General features: G+C 41.5%; 1 protein-coding gene across 4 annotated transcripts in view; it reads right to left on the reverse strand.

Annotated features, from left to right (window-relative positions):
- Positions 1-15110, reverse strand: part of AUH (AU RNA binding methylglutaconyl-CoA hydratase) — a 132053-nt gene that overhangs the window by 83041 nt on the left and 33902 nt on the right. For 3 of the 4 annotated variants that reach the window (XM_032308996.1, XM_032308999.1, XM_032308998.1), the window contains exon 4: positions 14622-14708. The exons of the other annotated variant lie outside the window; for it this stretch is intronic. In XM_032308996.1, coding sequence (XP_032164887.1) covers positions 14622-14708 — 87 coding nt within the window. The remainder of the gene's footprint in view (positions 1-14621; positions 14709-15110) is intronic. 4 annotated transcript variants of the gene reach the window in all.

The raw sequence follows: 15110 nt of genomic DNA on the forward strand, positions 1-15110 counted from the left end.
ACTTCCGCGGGCCACTTCAGGCGCCCGCCCGGTCGCTGGGGTGGGGAAGCCGGCCTGAGAGGGGACAGCCCAATGAGCAACCTCCTCATCAACAGATCGAAGCCACAACCTTCAGCTTGGCTGTATCGGTGATCAAGAGAACATTTTGTCCCTGTTTCTAAACTTTATTTTATTTTTCAATTTATGCCAGACCTTAGACAGAGGAGGATTTCTATTTATGAAGGTTCCCTTAGATAGCGTATAATATGGATGATGTTTTCTGCACTGTTGTTTGTCATAGTAAAAAAACTAAAATTATCCAAATGTCCATCAATGAAGGAAATAATTACATACATTATGGTATGTCTATAGCAAATAATACAGGGAAACAAGTCTTTTAAATGCAATGGTAAAACATTCCACACTACAGAACACTAGACTCCAAACTATTCCCAGAAATAATTTTTCAAATACAATGTTTATCATACAAAGGATAACCACGAAAACGAGCTATAGTGGAAAAAACATTAAGAAAACACCCATACAAATCTGAGATCCATGATCTTCAAACGCTGACTCTCAAATAAAGACATGAAGCCAAGCAGAAACTGTAAGTGACAGAAAGTGACAAAACAGTTTTTTAAAAGAACGAAAAAGTATTGTAAAATGAAATAAAAAACTCAATGTTTGTAACGAATTGGGTGCAGCTTCTGAAAAACCAGTGGAGCTGTAAAGTGTTCGGTGGGAAGGAAGGAGGAACACACGGGAGTCGGAAGGGGAGACAGACACAGTAAGAGGGTCTGGCACGAGTCAAATCGGCAGAGAACAGTGAACCAAACATCCCCTGTCTTGGGCTTAAAAGAAAGCAGCCAATGTATCCTGAAGAAACAAAATTTAATGAAAATCAGGATGGAAATTAATAAAACAGAAACAAGAGACGGGATTAACAAAGCCCAAAACAGATTTCTGAAATGTGTACTAGATAACCCTACGGGGAGGCGGACCCCAGCAGCAGCAGAGCGAGCCCCCAGCCGGCCCACGCAGCGTGAGAGGGGACAGCCTCTGCGGACGGCTCAGAGACACCGAGAGAACGTTACCAACGGCTTCAGACGGATGCATTTGAAAATTTAGGTGAAACGGATAATTCCTAGAAAAGTATTAATTTCCAGAAATAAAACTTAAATACAGACAACTTGTGTATGTGGTCATTTTCATATATGTGTTTGCATATAATCTAAATCAATGTATGCATACAGATATATATTCACGGAGAAGCCAAGAAAAGGCCGACAAATACTAAAATCAATAAATATTAAAATATTAAATCAGGGCACTAGCGGTAATTACTTATGTGGACAGAAAGGGAATGGGGGAAAGCTGCTAAAAGAAGTTCTAATTTTTTCATTAAACACACACTCAGATATTCCCTAGGAATTCCCAGCTAGCCAACATAAAACGATGCAAGTATTTCCCTTCAAAAAGACTGAAAGTGAAATTCTAGAATATTCCAGGGTAATATTTTAGAGTAAGCGACCGAGCTCGGTTGATAAGCCTGCTTCTTTGGCTATATTTAGCAAAACAGTGTCATTTGCACACCACCATGCCAAGTCAGAGTGTGATTAATACCCAGTGGAAGTCAGCAAAAGCAACAGAATTCGACAAAGGGAAGAGGAGAGATCCTAAGTTGCAAAGGGAAGTGTAACTGGATTCGAAACTGTGACTCAGCAGGCGGGGACGGAGCACTTCCAAGGGAAAACAAGCGGCTCCCAGGCCCTGCGCCGGTCTCCGTCAGAGGACGAAAGGATGAAGGCAACCGGAAGCAGGATCTGGAAGTTTCCACTTGGCAACTAGGAAGGACAGTTAACCTGAGTGTCCATCAGTCGCTCCCTTACACACCGTAACTGAGCTCTTCCAGTTTCTGCTGACTACATCAGGTTAGGGGGAAAGATAAAAATACAGGCTGAAATTCATCTAATTTAACAAAACTAATTATTTAAAAAATCTCCTTAACCTTCAAACAAATAAAAATAGGCACAGTGAACATAAGTATTTTGGGTCAAGCCAGCAGACTGACAATTCTGCAAACCTCAAAAATGTTCTTTACTGGGGGCGCCTGGGTGGCTCAGTGGATTAAGCCTCTGCCTTGGGTTCAGGTCATGATCTCAGGGTCCTGGGATCTCAGGCTCTCTGCTCAGCGGGGACCCTGCTTCCCCCCCACCCTTTCCCCCACTCCCCCCCCGCCTCTTGTGATTTTCCTCTCTGTCAAATAAATAAGTAAAAAACTTTATAAATAAATAAAGGTTCTTTACTAAACAGTTCTTAACACATCTAAAATCCAAGTCAAATAACCAGCGCATAGCAGAGAAAATGAAGCAAGTATACAACCTTCCAACCGGGTGTGGTAGCAGTCAATGTGGCACTAGGGAAGTAATTTGACAGCAAGCCCTGTTTCAGGTCAAGTGACACACAAATGAGTGTCTGAAAAAGCTCTGAATGGTATAATGGTGATAAACTATCAAACTAAAAAAAAAAATCAATCACAATTCCCAGAAGCTCACCGCACATAGGTAACGGATGAACGCCACTCTTCTGCAGCAAGTAAACACCTTATGGCAACTCCTTTGGGCAAATGATAAACAGAGGCAATGTCTGATTTTATAAGTACCGGGCGTCTCTGAGTCAGACGGAAAGCTTAAAAGGGGTCTATCTGGAATCGCATGCAAGCCCTTTTGCATTCACCACTCAAGAATGTCTATATATTAAAATGGGACCCTAGGGAGTTTTAAGTGGGGTTACACCTTTATAAAGCACAGGCCTCAGTGTAACATGTTGTGTCATTAAAAAGAATGTGACAACGAAATGCATGAAGCCAACAGGTACACTTTCTAACCTTTAGCAAAATGCTGATCAGACCTTATTCATGTTTCAAAGCTCTGTGTCTTACCCCAGAGTAAATCCGACTTCATGCTACGAAGAAAGGTGTATACAAAGTTTCAAGGGAAGAAAAAGAAACCTTCCAAAACCCTCACCTACAGTTTCCTTAGAGGAAATCGAACAATGGCAAGTTTTCATCCATAACCAGCACAAGTTTCAGATAACTAGTTCTTTCTCCAAGGACCTACACCAGAAAGCCCAACAGTCAGTCTAAGGGGCCGTCCACAACCGTCCGAGGATGGAGCTCTTCCACCACGGCCAGCCGGCCAGGAAGCAGCTGCCCCGGGCCCCGGCGCTCATCTCCAGAAGGATCCTCCCAGACGCGCCGGTGCCGACGGCGCTGCCGAATTCAGCCGTCGGTTCTGCCTGTGCGCCCTCCCGGACACGGCGGCAGCGTGCGATCGAGGCCCCCCAGATCAAGGACGTTCTTCACCTGGCTCTCAGAGAACTGTCTTCCTCCTATGTCTCCCTCTGAGTCTCCTCTCTGGTTCTTTTCAGCCCAGTCTTGAAACGTTAAAGAGCTTCAGCTGGAAATGCCTGGCATTTTAAAGGGTTACTAAGGAACATCGATTCTACAACTGAATATTCTGGTGAAAACCTATTTCAAATATCTCTTTATCATTAGAGGACAATTTGTAGAGACCTCAACCTGCGAAGGAAGCAGACTAGCTCCCGCAGACTGTCGATCTGAGAGAGAATTCTGCATGTTTTCTAGCTGTTTATGAAACACCATCTAATGAGTCAAGCCTGGCCATCAGGAAGGAAGTAACACCTCTGCAGCCTACCCTCCGCATCGCGACTTTGCACAGCGGGAGTCCCAACAGCGGTAAGCCCATGTCACAGGGGAAAACAGGAAGGGGGTGCAGATGGAGAAGGGGCGGGAACTTAAGATCAGCAGCTCTCAGGACATGCAGATCATCTCATGGCTGAGCAGCTGTGACGGCCTGCTCAGGCCTCAGATTTCAAAATAACCTGTTACTGCTTCCAACCGAGGCATCCCCTGAAACGGGAAGGAACTTGAAACAGTGATTAACCTTTGAGATATCTGAGAATTCACCGTTTCTTTACAATGAAACATCTCAAAAAGAGCCTTTTTTCTTTGAAAAGAACAACAGAACCAAGTTTTGTTCTAGGATTTTGGAGCTACTTTTTAAGAAGAGCCTTTCTAAGAAGCTAGGAGCATTAAGTAAGGAATTTAGTGACGGGGAATAAAATACAGAACTTCTTTCAGATCTGTATTTTAATAACACAGAACAACTTTCAAATGAGTCCCGTTCCCGTCAGTTCCTTACAGACTCTTTCATTAAAAACAAGAGGGACGCAGGGGCCACCAAGGTCAAGAAGGAAGTCCGTGGCCGTTGAGACCCCAGAGAAAGATTCTCCAGGTGTGGAAAATGCAAAGATAACAGAGCAAGAGGAAAAAGTGGTACCAGACAGGCAGGATATACTGACTCAGCCCACTACCGACAGGGCCACGATGGCTGTGACGAGCAGCTCACCCGGTTTTTGAAGAGCAGCAGTCCTCCCGAGCCTCCAGGAACAGGCGGCAACACGTCTGCGTACGAAAGAGCCCCACGAGTGCCAGGGAGGCTTCTCACCTGCCGCATCCACTCACATCCTCCAGACAAGACCTCTCTGTAGACCCACTGACCTTCAGAAGCCCTGGACAGAAAAGCAACTGACCGCACCAACAGAACTGGTGGGGAAGGACCAACAAGAAGGCTGGAGGCCTCCGTGTAGAACCTGGTCCATAAACCAACTGTGTTGCACATTCAAAGGGTTTTTTCCTCTCTCCTGAAAACGTAAGTAGGAGATTTTTTCTAAAAAAAAATCTAGAATTCTGGCTTCTCCTGAAAATAAGAATCAAGGTGGAAAATAAAAATTATTCAAAAAATAACACTGGAAATGTCTGCAGAATTCAAGATAAATGAGTATTTTAAAAACTGATCTAATTCGGCAAATATGAAGACCGTCTACGGCCTCCCCAGGGAAGGAGGCGTCAACAACAGACTTCCTCAGGATTACCGACGTAAGACCGGGGGCACACCCCATGCGCCCGAGCGCGCCTCACGGGCTCGCCGTCTGCCTTCCCAAACCCAGCGTCCTGCCTACTGAGACCTCCCTGCGGATCGCCCTCTCACTTTTCCTGTGGCTGTGCCCGTGTGTGACGTCAGTACACACACACTTCTACATTATATACTGTTCTGTATGCTTTCAGTTTGATGAAAAGTTCCTTGTTTTAATTCGATGTCTCAAAGATTTACCTGTGTTGTTACACTTAGAGTTATTCATTTACGTACCACACAAGCGCACAAATACACAAAGCCACCCATCCATTCCCCTGCTGCTGAAAGCTGGTTGACTTCAGCTTTTTATTCACAATATTGCTACTATAAAACCTTTCTCTTATATTCTGGCATAAGCTTCCCAAGGACACATGCACAAAATGCACAAACTCCAAGCAGCAATACATTCATTGAGTCCTATCAGGTATTTTTAAAAATAAAAGAGCACAGCATCCAAATGCAGTGCACAAAGAAAGGTGATTATTTGCGTGAACCTTTGGTGCCCACCCTATGTGTTGACTGGGATAAACTTTACTATGGGTCCCATGAAAACAGTGTTACAGGGCTTAGGCTTACCCTCTAGGTAAATGCCTTCTAAAGCAAGTGGACGTTCGAGGTCTCGTGGAACGTGAGTGTTCGACGTCGTAAGACAGCAGCACACTGTCCTCCGCCACGCCTACGTCAGCTCGTGTCCCGCTTCTTCAGCAGCTCGTGGTAGTGGTAGTTTCAGGCACAGAATGCGTGGCTTATCTGACAGATGTGTGAGACAGGACTCTCTCCTGCCGTCTTACACACTCCCAGGTGGCACACACACGTCCCTGCTGATTCACACGTGCAGGCACACGCACGCACGCACTTACACACACATGCACACACACACTTCCGCAGCTATGTGTTTCGAGTATTTCTTCCCAGTCTGTGGCTTTCCTTTCTAATTTCTTTATAGCACCTTCTAATGAACAAATGTTCTTAAGTTTAATTTGGTAAAATTTATACTTTTCCTTTTACGGGAAATTTTGAGTTGAACAATTTTTGTGTTTAACAATTTTACTCTGTCAAGATCACAGACATAGGGGCGCCTGGGTGGCTCAGTGGGTGAAGCCTCTGCTTTCGGCTCAGGTCATGGTCTCAGGGTCCTGGGATCGACCCCCGCATCGGGGGTCTCTGCTCGGCAGGGAGCCCCTGCTTCCCCCCTTCTCTGCCTGCCTCTCTGCCTACTTGTGATCTCTGTCTGTCAAATACATAAATAAAATCTTCAAAAAAAAAAAAAAAAAAGATCACAGACGTTCACTTTCTGTCACAAACGCCTCCCCCTCCCCGGTGGCAGTCCCCCATTTACGAATGTCTGCCGGGCGTCTGCAGACCATTCCACAGTGCGTTTGTCTATCCCAAAGCCCCTAACGCACCAACTTAATTCACACATCTGTAGCGTAAGTCTTGAGTGCCGATGAGGCCAGGGCCCTCTGATTCTTCTTCAGGAGTGTCTGGCTTCATTATGCTTCTTTATGCTTCTTTATGCTCATCAGATTCCTCACAAAATTCATGCTGAGAACGTAAGTGTGATTACAGTGAATCCGTACGCTGAATCATTCGTGAGAATCATCTTCTGGATACTGTGTCCTCCTATCCAAGAAGATAACGTGTCTCCGTTTAATCTTTTTACCATCTTCTGACAAAGTTTCACAATTTTGAAATAGCTCACATTTATTTCTAGATTCATTTTTTTCCTGCTGTCAGTAGGATCTTTTCTTGACTGACATTTCTTGGCTGTTGCTGGTAAAGAACAATTAATTATTTTTAAACACGCATCTTATATTTGGCTCTCTCGAGACACTCATATCCTGAATAATTTGTTGATCCTTTTAGATTTCAACCAAGACAATCATACCACTTGAGACAGGCAGTGCTGAATTTCTTCTTTGTGTCCTTCTTTTATTTCTATTTTCTTGCCTTTCCACACAGGCCAGGACTTTCAGAACACTGCTGAACCGAGGTGGTAACGATGGGCCTTTTGTTTCTTCCTGATTTGGAGAGAGGACTCTTAGGACTCAGGTTTTACTGCTAAGAAACAGACACCTCTCATCAAGCTAAGGAACTTCCCTTCTCTTTCTTGTGTGCCTGGACCTTTCTCTAAGGAGGGATCTGACATCTCAAATTCTTTTCATTAATCTAGTAAGACAAAACATGATTTTATTTTAAATGACTAACGTCACAAATGAAAGATTTTCAAATGGGAACCTCCTCCTCCCCCTTCTATTCCTGAGAAAATCCAACTTGGTCTTTTTATTTCGAAACCTACTGGATTTCATCCATGTTCCTAAGCAAGACGGGCTCCTGTCACTCCCTGTTCTATTGTTTCTGTCACATGTGCATGCGAAAGTCATGCGAATCAGAAACACTGAGTCTAGGAATAAAGTCTCGCTGCCCCGTTGGGCGGAGGAGTCCGTGGAAGGCTGCACCGCGCCGGCACGGCACCCGCCGGCTCACCACCCGCCGGCTCACCACCGAGCTTGTGAAGCTAGGCCTGGTGCTGTCTCTGAGCAGACTTCCAACCCCTACTCAGTCTCTCCCGTGGGAACAGGGTTACTCCAGAATACGGTTCCTCCTGGAGACAAGAACTTCTTTACTGGCATAAAGACTGCCGCAGCCCTTCCCACAAGCGCCACAGCCTCTGCTGTACCTGCGATCACGAGGTCCTCCTTCTGTCTGTGACGCGAACCGTCCAGGATCCTCTACGGCTTTGCTAGCGGCGCAGCCTCAGGCCGACTCCCCGCTGCAACTCCAGCTTCGGCCTCACTAACTCCGCAGCCCTGTAATATTGCCTGCCTTCCCCTTCCTTTGGGTTCATAGCTTTTTAAGGCGACGTGTAGCCACTTATTGCCGGTGGTTTTCCCTTGCTAACACCGGCACTTAAACTGTGACCTTCCCCTCAAACTATCACCTTAATCAAATCTCAAAATTTTGGATATACAGTAATTTTATATTCACTAAGTCTTAGTACTTTTTCCTTTAATAGTTCCTTCTTTGACCAATGATTAACTTAACAGTTCTTTTTTTTGATTTATAAATATATGGTCTTTAAATCTCTAAGTTGGGTTATTTTATTTCTAACTTAGTTGCATTATGAACAGAGAGCATGGTCTCTATGTATTAATCTTCTGAAATTTAACAGAAATTTAACATTCGTTTTTGCGAATGGATCGTAGGCTCGTGAGAAGTACACATGTTCTCCGATTTGGGGCTAAGGATCTTTTAAGTCAACTTTGATACGCACATTGTTCAGATCTTTATTTTTAACTTTTGTCTTTCAAACTCATGGTAAGTTGGGAGAGAGGAGCTGAAATCATCCACAATGATGAAGGATTTGCCAATTTATCCTATACATATCCAATATAACTTCATTTATTTGTATACTTTTAGATCTCTGTTTTCAGAAACATACAAGTTTAATCTTCTGGAAAATTTAACCGTTTAGTACATGCAGCATCCTTCTCTTACTACTAACGGTTTTTGTCTTAAAGAGTATGACTCGTAATCTCCTGGTATGGAAAAGGCTACAACGGAGGCAGCGACTATTAACAATACACACTTTCTTAATCAAATCTGAACATCCATGTCTTTAACAAGTTTAGTCGACGGACATTAATGGTGATTACCAGACTTATTTCATCGTATTATTTAATTCATCCTAAGATCGTACCCCTTTTGTCCTCTTAACATTTTGTTAACGTTTGATGAACTTTCTTTTGGTTTTTGGTTTTTTTTTTTACTCTGCTCTCCACTCTCCAACTCCTGTGTAAGAATTATGCTCCACTCCTGATCCATGAATAATGCCTTAAACTCCCCAGCAAAGGACACAAAGACCTTAAAACCTTTAAATCTCCAAAATGCAAAAATCAAAAAGGCCTGAACCAAACACGAAGCAAGTTATTCAAATCAGAACTAGAAGTCAGTAGATTTCTTTAAAAAAACCAAAACACTAAAACTAAAAGAAAAAAAAGTGGAAGATTAGAATTCCAAAAAACAGGAAAAATAAAGAAGACAGGAAGCATCTGAGCTAGAAGAAATGGACGCACGGCGGGAGGGAGGAAGAGAAGTACCTGATTTAGTAAAACCTGTGAGCTGATACGGTTTCTGTATTTTTAAGCAGCTGGAAAAAAGTAAACAAATAAAATAAACTGTTTCATAACACGTGGAAACTATTTAAAAGTTAAATTCACAGTGCATATAGTTTTACTGAAACAGAGAAACACACATCTGTTTAATACATTATGTCTGCGACTGCTTCAGCACTAGCTGTCAAAGTTGAGTACCTAGTACACGCAAGGATGTCTCCTATCACTAGTTCTTTCCAACACTATACTAAAAATCTTTGCAAATGTAATTAAACAAAAAAAGGAAATGAAAGAATACAGATTGAGAAAGAAGACATCAAACTTGTCTTTGCTTTCAAATGACATGACTGTCTACAACACAGAAGATATGAGAGAATTAACAAAAAAATTTGTAGAACAAATACACAATTATACCAAGGTTGCAAGACACAGGGTAAATATACAAAAGTCAATCATTCTTCCACATACCAACAAGGAACGAGTGGAATTTAAGTCAGAAACAGTTACATCAGCATCACTTACATTAACATCCCGCATAATAAAATACTTAGGTATAAACCCAACAAAATGTGTACAAGAGCGATCTGAGAAAAAATATAAAACTAATGTATGAAATCAAAGAATTAAATAAATGAAGAGACAGTCCATGTTCATGGACAGGAGGACTCTGTATTGTCAAGGTGTCAGTTCTTCCTAATTTGAATTATAGATTCGATGCAATCTCAAGCAAAATCCCTACAAGTTATTTTTTGTGGCTATCAACAAACTAATTCCCAAGTTTATGTGTAGTGGCAAAAGACCCAGAACAGCCAATACAGTAGTAATGGAGAAGAAAAAAGTTGTGGCACTGACACTACCCAACGTCTAGACTCATTGTAAAGCTACAGTAAACAAGCCAGTGTGGTTATTGGCCAAAGAACAGACAAATGGACCAAGGAATAAAACAGAAAACTCAGAAACAGACTCCCATAAATCAACTGATCTTTGACAAAGACGAAAAAGCAATACAACGGAGCACAGATAGCTTTCCAACAAATGATACTGAAACAGCAACATTCTCCAGCAAAATCAACAATCTACACACAAACAGGCCTTATGCCCTTTACAAAAATTAACTCAAAATGGATCACACATCTAACTTTGTAAAGCACAAGACTATAAAACTTCTAGAAGATAACAGAGAAAACCTAGATGACCTAGCAGACAAAAAACTTTTTACTTACAACACCAAAAGCAAAATCCAGGAAAGAAATAATGAACTGCACTTCACTAAAATGAAGCTTATTACAAAAGATAACGTCAAGAGAATAAGACTACAATGAAAGCTACAAGCTGGGAGAAAATACAGAATTTTCTGATATTTGATAAAGAACTATTATTTAATACCTACAAAGAACTCTTGAACTCCACAAGAAATACAACAACTCAATTAGAAACTGCGCCAAAATCTCGACAAACACCTCACCCTGGGTATACAGATAGGAAACAAGCAGATTAAAAAGATGTTCCACATCACGGGTCATCACAGAAATACAAATTAAAACAAGATACCAGTATACACCTATTAGCATGGCTAAAATCTGGAACACGGGCATCAAATGCTGACAAAGATGTGGAGCTACAGAAAACTCCTTCATCGCTGGCGGGAATGCAAAGTGGCACACTTACTTTGGAAGACAGTGAGGCAGGGTTTTGTTTTTTTTTACAAAATGAAACACTCTTGCCATTTGATCCTGTAATTACGCATCCTGTTATTTCCTCAAAAGCTCTGAAAACCTGTGTCCACACATAGATGTTTCTATGAAATACAGGTGTTTCTAGCAGCTTTATTCAAAACTGTCAAAACTTGGAAGCCACCAAGATGTCCTTCAGTAGGTAAATGGATAAATGAACTGTGGTCCATCCAAACAATGGAGTATTTTATTCAGCACCAGAAACACAGAACAACATTAGAAACATAAGACAGCAAGGCATAAAAAGGGAGAAAACTTTCAAGTGGCTACTAAGTGAAAGAAGCCAATCTGAAAAGGATACATACTATATGATTCCAACTATATGAAAAAAAAAAGGTGCATAACCACAAAACAGAACATACAAAGCCTAAGTCAGTATCTGTCCCTTTAAAAAAAAGTTTGCCTGCCCTGGTTTAATATATTAAATGAGTAGATTAGGTCAAGACACTTTCTATCTGCCCCTTCAAATCTCAGTAAGTCTCCACAAAAGACAACTTAAAAATTTCATGTCCAAGGGCGCCTGGGTGGCTCAGTGGGTTGAGCCTCTGCCTTCAGCTCAGCTCATGATCTTGGGGTCCTGGGATTGAGCCCCACGTTGGGCTCTCTGCTTGGCAGGGAGCCTGCTTCCTCCTCTCTCTCTCTGCCTGCCTCTCTGTGTACTTGTGATCTCTGTCAAATAAATAAATAAAATCTTTTGAGAAAAAATTCATGTCCATTATAAGGTTGTAAGAAAAAGTATTATTAACAAAAACTGGGGAACTTGTGGGGCAGAAAAAAGTAGACTGGATTAGGATTCAGACAGAAATGCTACAGCTACAATCACTGAAAAGAAAATGCCATTGAAAAAACAGAAACATCCTTCATTTTAAATGTCCCAGAAAAATCCTAATTTCAAAATCAATATAACAAAAAGAAGCTTGGAAAAAACATCAAAGTAATGTTTACAACTGGACAGTCTCGGCCACTCCTCCTACCACACGTACAAAGTTAAAGACAACATCAACCTCTACGTCCAGGATCAGGCTCTCTGACCAACATGGAAACCAAGTCCGTGCTCCATCTCAGGGGACATCTGATCGGACCATGAGGCCGGAAACGAAGAGAGAAGCAAAGCAGAGCCACTAGAAACAGTAGCACGGCATTCAGAAAAGGTAGAAAGTTGACAACAACCATTCCAGAAATCAAAACAAATATATTCTAAAACTGAGCTCTAAAACACAAAAAGTAAACAAAACCACACAAGCCCCCCCAAAATGTTACATGGTCAAATTCTACCAAGCCGAAAGAACAGATGACTGCCCTGCACAGCACAGAGAAAAAGACAGAAAGCTTTTCACCTCATTCTACGAAGTTAGACCACCTTGATACTAAACCAGAAAAGGGGAACAGACAAAAAAAGAACTGGAAGACTGATCACAGCAAAACACATAAAAATTGAATCCCCCGTTTATATTAAAAACCACTACAGCCACTAACCACCATGACCAGGTGGCGTTGATTCTAGTAACGCGAAGCCAGCACAGCATTAATAACTCTACTAATACAATTCAGCATACTACAGGCTAAATAAGATAAATTCTAGTATATACCAGTTGCAGCTGACCCTTGAACAACACGGGTTTGAATTGTGCAGGTCTATTTATACAGAGATTTTTTTCAGGAAATACAGGACAGTACTGTAAATGTATTTTCTCTTCCTCATGATTTCCTCAGTAACATTTTATTTTCTCTAGCTTACGTTATTCTAAGAAATTTACTATATTAATATCTAATTATTATTAAAATGTTACTACTTTATTGTAAGAATATACTATATAATACCTGTAACACGTCAGATATGTATTAGCAACTATTTCTGTTATCAGTAAGGCTTCTGGCCAAGGGTAGGCTTCTGCAGTTAAGTCTCGGGGGAGTCAAAAAGTAACACACACCGTTCAATACACCCCCACATTGCTACAGGCTCAACAGCATAAATGCTGACATGCACCAAAAACGCATCTGACAGACATTAACACGTGCTCCTGATGAAAAAACAGTAACAATTCCTAAGGAGGTGAAATAGAAGAAAACTCCCCGAACTCGCTGATTACTGGCAAATACTAAAAGCACTCATCAGAGTCGAAGAAAGACAAGGAAGATGGAGACGGACACACTGCAACCACTGAGTGCTGTACCAACCGGCTTACCAATATAAACATGAAAAATACGTAAGAGTAAAATGCTAGGAGAAGCAAAACTAAAAACAGCATTATTTACAGATAATGAACTTTCACCTGGAAAACACAAAAAAAATTAACCTAGAAGTAACAACAGCTAATAAAAGTAATTATCAAGCTGCTGTTACATAAAATAAGCACTTGAAACTTCATCACTTTCCTACAGAACTACAATAACCAGACTTCACCAGGAGAAAAAGGTCCCGTTCAAAGGAACAAATGCTATAAAAGAGCAAGTGTAAATCTGAGCTGGAGAAAAAGACGGAAGACCTAGCAAGGCAAAAGTCAAGAAAACCTTCTTGAAGATCATTAAAAAAAAAGACGCCCCACCCCCCCGGCCAAACACACGGAATGAAACCCATACACATCACAGATGGAAAGCATCAGTATTACGAAAACGCCAATTCTAAATAAGATTCAGAGAAATTCCAATCAAAGCCCCGCGACAGCAGTTTCCCCCCTTGCTTTAAAAACTAGCAATTCCAAATTCATCTGGAAGAACTGACATGTGGAAACCAAAGAAAATCTTCACGGAGAAAAGAAAAAGAGTAACGAGGGAACGTCATACCCTCAAGATTTAATACCGGCACAAGTCAGGGTGACGCACCAGGAGCCGGCATCCGCAACACACTGACAACGAGAGGCCGTCGGCGCGCACTTGCTAATGAGCGCTGCGGAGGGGAGGGGGCGCCGCGAAGGGGCGAGCCACACAGCGGGGACAAAGTCTAACAGGAAAGCATCTGCCAAAAGCAAAATAAAATGCGAAGATTCAAAAAATAAATTAATTCAAATACAATAAAATGTTAAGATGTCTTTTGTTTTAAACCTTGGCAAACTTGAAAAGCAGCAACATTAAATGCTGGCAAAAATATGAAGAGACAAGTACCGTCATGTAAGTGATGGGAATGTAAATTATGACAATCTTCTTGGAATATAATCTGGTAAAAATGATTAAAATATAAAACAACACATGATACCTAGAACTGCAATTCCACGTTCAGGAATCTATCCTGTAAGCACACATTCTAATGCTCTCGAAGACTTGATACAAAGATACTCACCGCTTTATTATAAATAACAAAAAATGGAAAGGAATCCCTACACATTAATGAAGTAATTTAAAATTTTGGATATGACAATGCTGTGGATTACTACACCGCAATATAATAAAAAGTATTAATAATCCAGTAAGTTGATATGCACTGAGACATTCATATTACCCAGAAGTCTCTAAGGAAATAGCAGGATCCTATCTACACAAGCAACACCACAATGCCAAATCCGTAAATATGTGTGTATGCAGTTATATGCAGGGAGACATTCTCTCTGGCTGCTAATAACCACCTTCACACGCCATGTCCTCACGTATAGGAAGCATCTTTAATTATAAAATAGTCTTCACAATTTTTCAAGTCAAGTATATTACACTGCGCTCCACAGCACCCAGCTAGAGATCATGATTATCTGACGACACAGTAAGTACGCTAGCGAGAGCTTCCTCGGAAGGAGCGCGTGCAGCTCTCGGCGTCGGACATTCACGGTCGTTCAGCACGCGAACAGGAGTTGAGCTGAGCTTACCGACTTCATTCATCACCGCTCTTGTTTTGGAGACAAAAGGACCAACTTCACTGGGATTCATTTTGACTCTCTCCTTAAGGTCAGCACCTGCAAAGTATTTCATTTACAAACACAATCTGGTTATAAACAAGATTTTAAGGCAATGAATTGAAAATTTACTTAAGATTCATAGGTAACTTGAATATCAACTGAATTTACCCACTGAAGGAAGTAAGTTACTTAAGTTTTCCCTCTCGAAGACCAGCACAGGAAAGAGTGAACACCTGCTCATACAGCATGTGCCCACAGCAGCGCTTCTGGAGCTCTGGTGTCTCGGGGCCCCTTTACACTCTTAGAGGAAGAGGTTTACTTGAGATGGTATCTACCAATAGTTATTCTATTAAAAACTATTAAATTTTTTTAAATTATGTATTCATTAGTTTAATAATACAAATGAACCCATTCATGTTAAGATAAATGACTGCAGACGGACGCCAGCCACCTGCTCGG

Source organism: Mustela erminea, chromosome 12, assembly GCF_009829155.1.
Source record: "Mustela erminea isolate mMusErm1 chromosome 12, mMusErm1.Pri, whole genome shotgun sequence".
Lineage (NCBI taxonomy): Eukaryota > Metazoa > Chordata > Mammalia > Carnivora > Mustelidae > Mustela > Mustela erminea.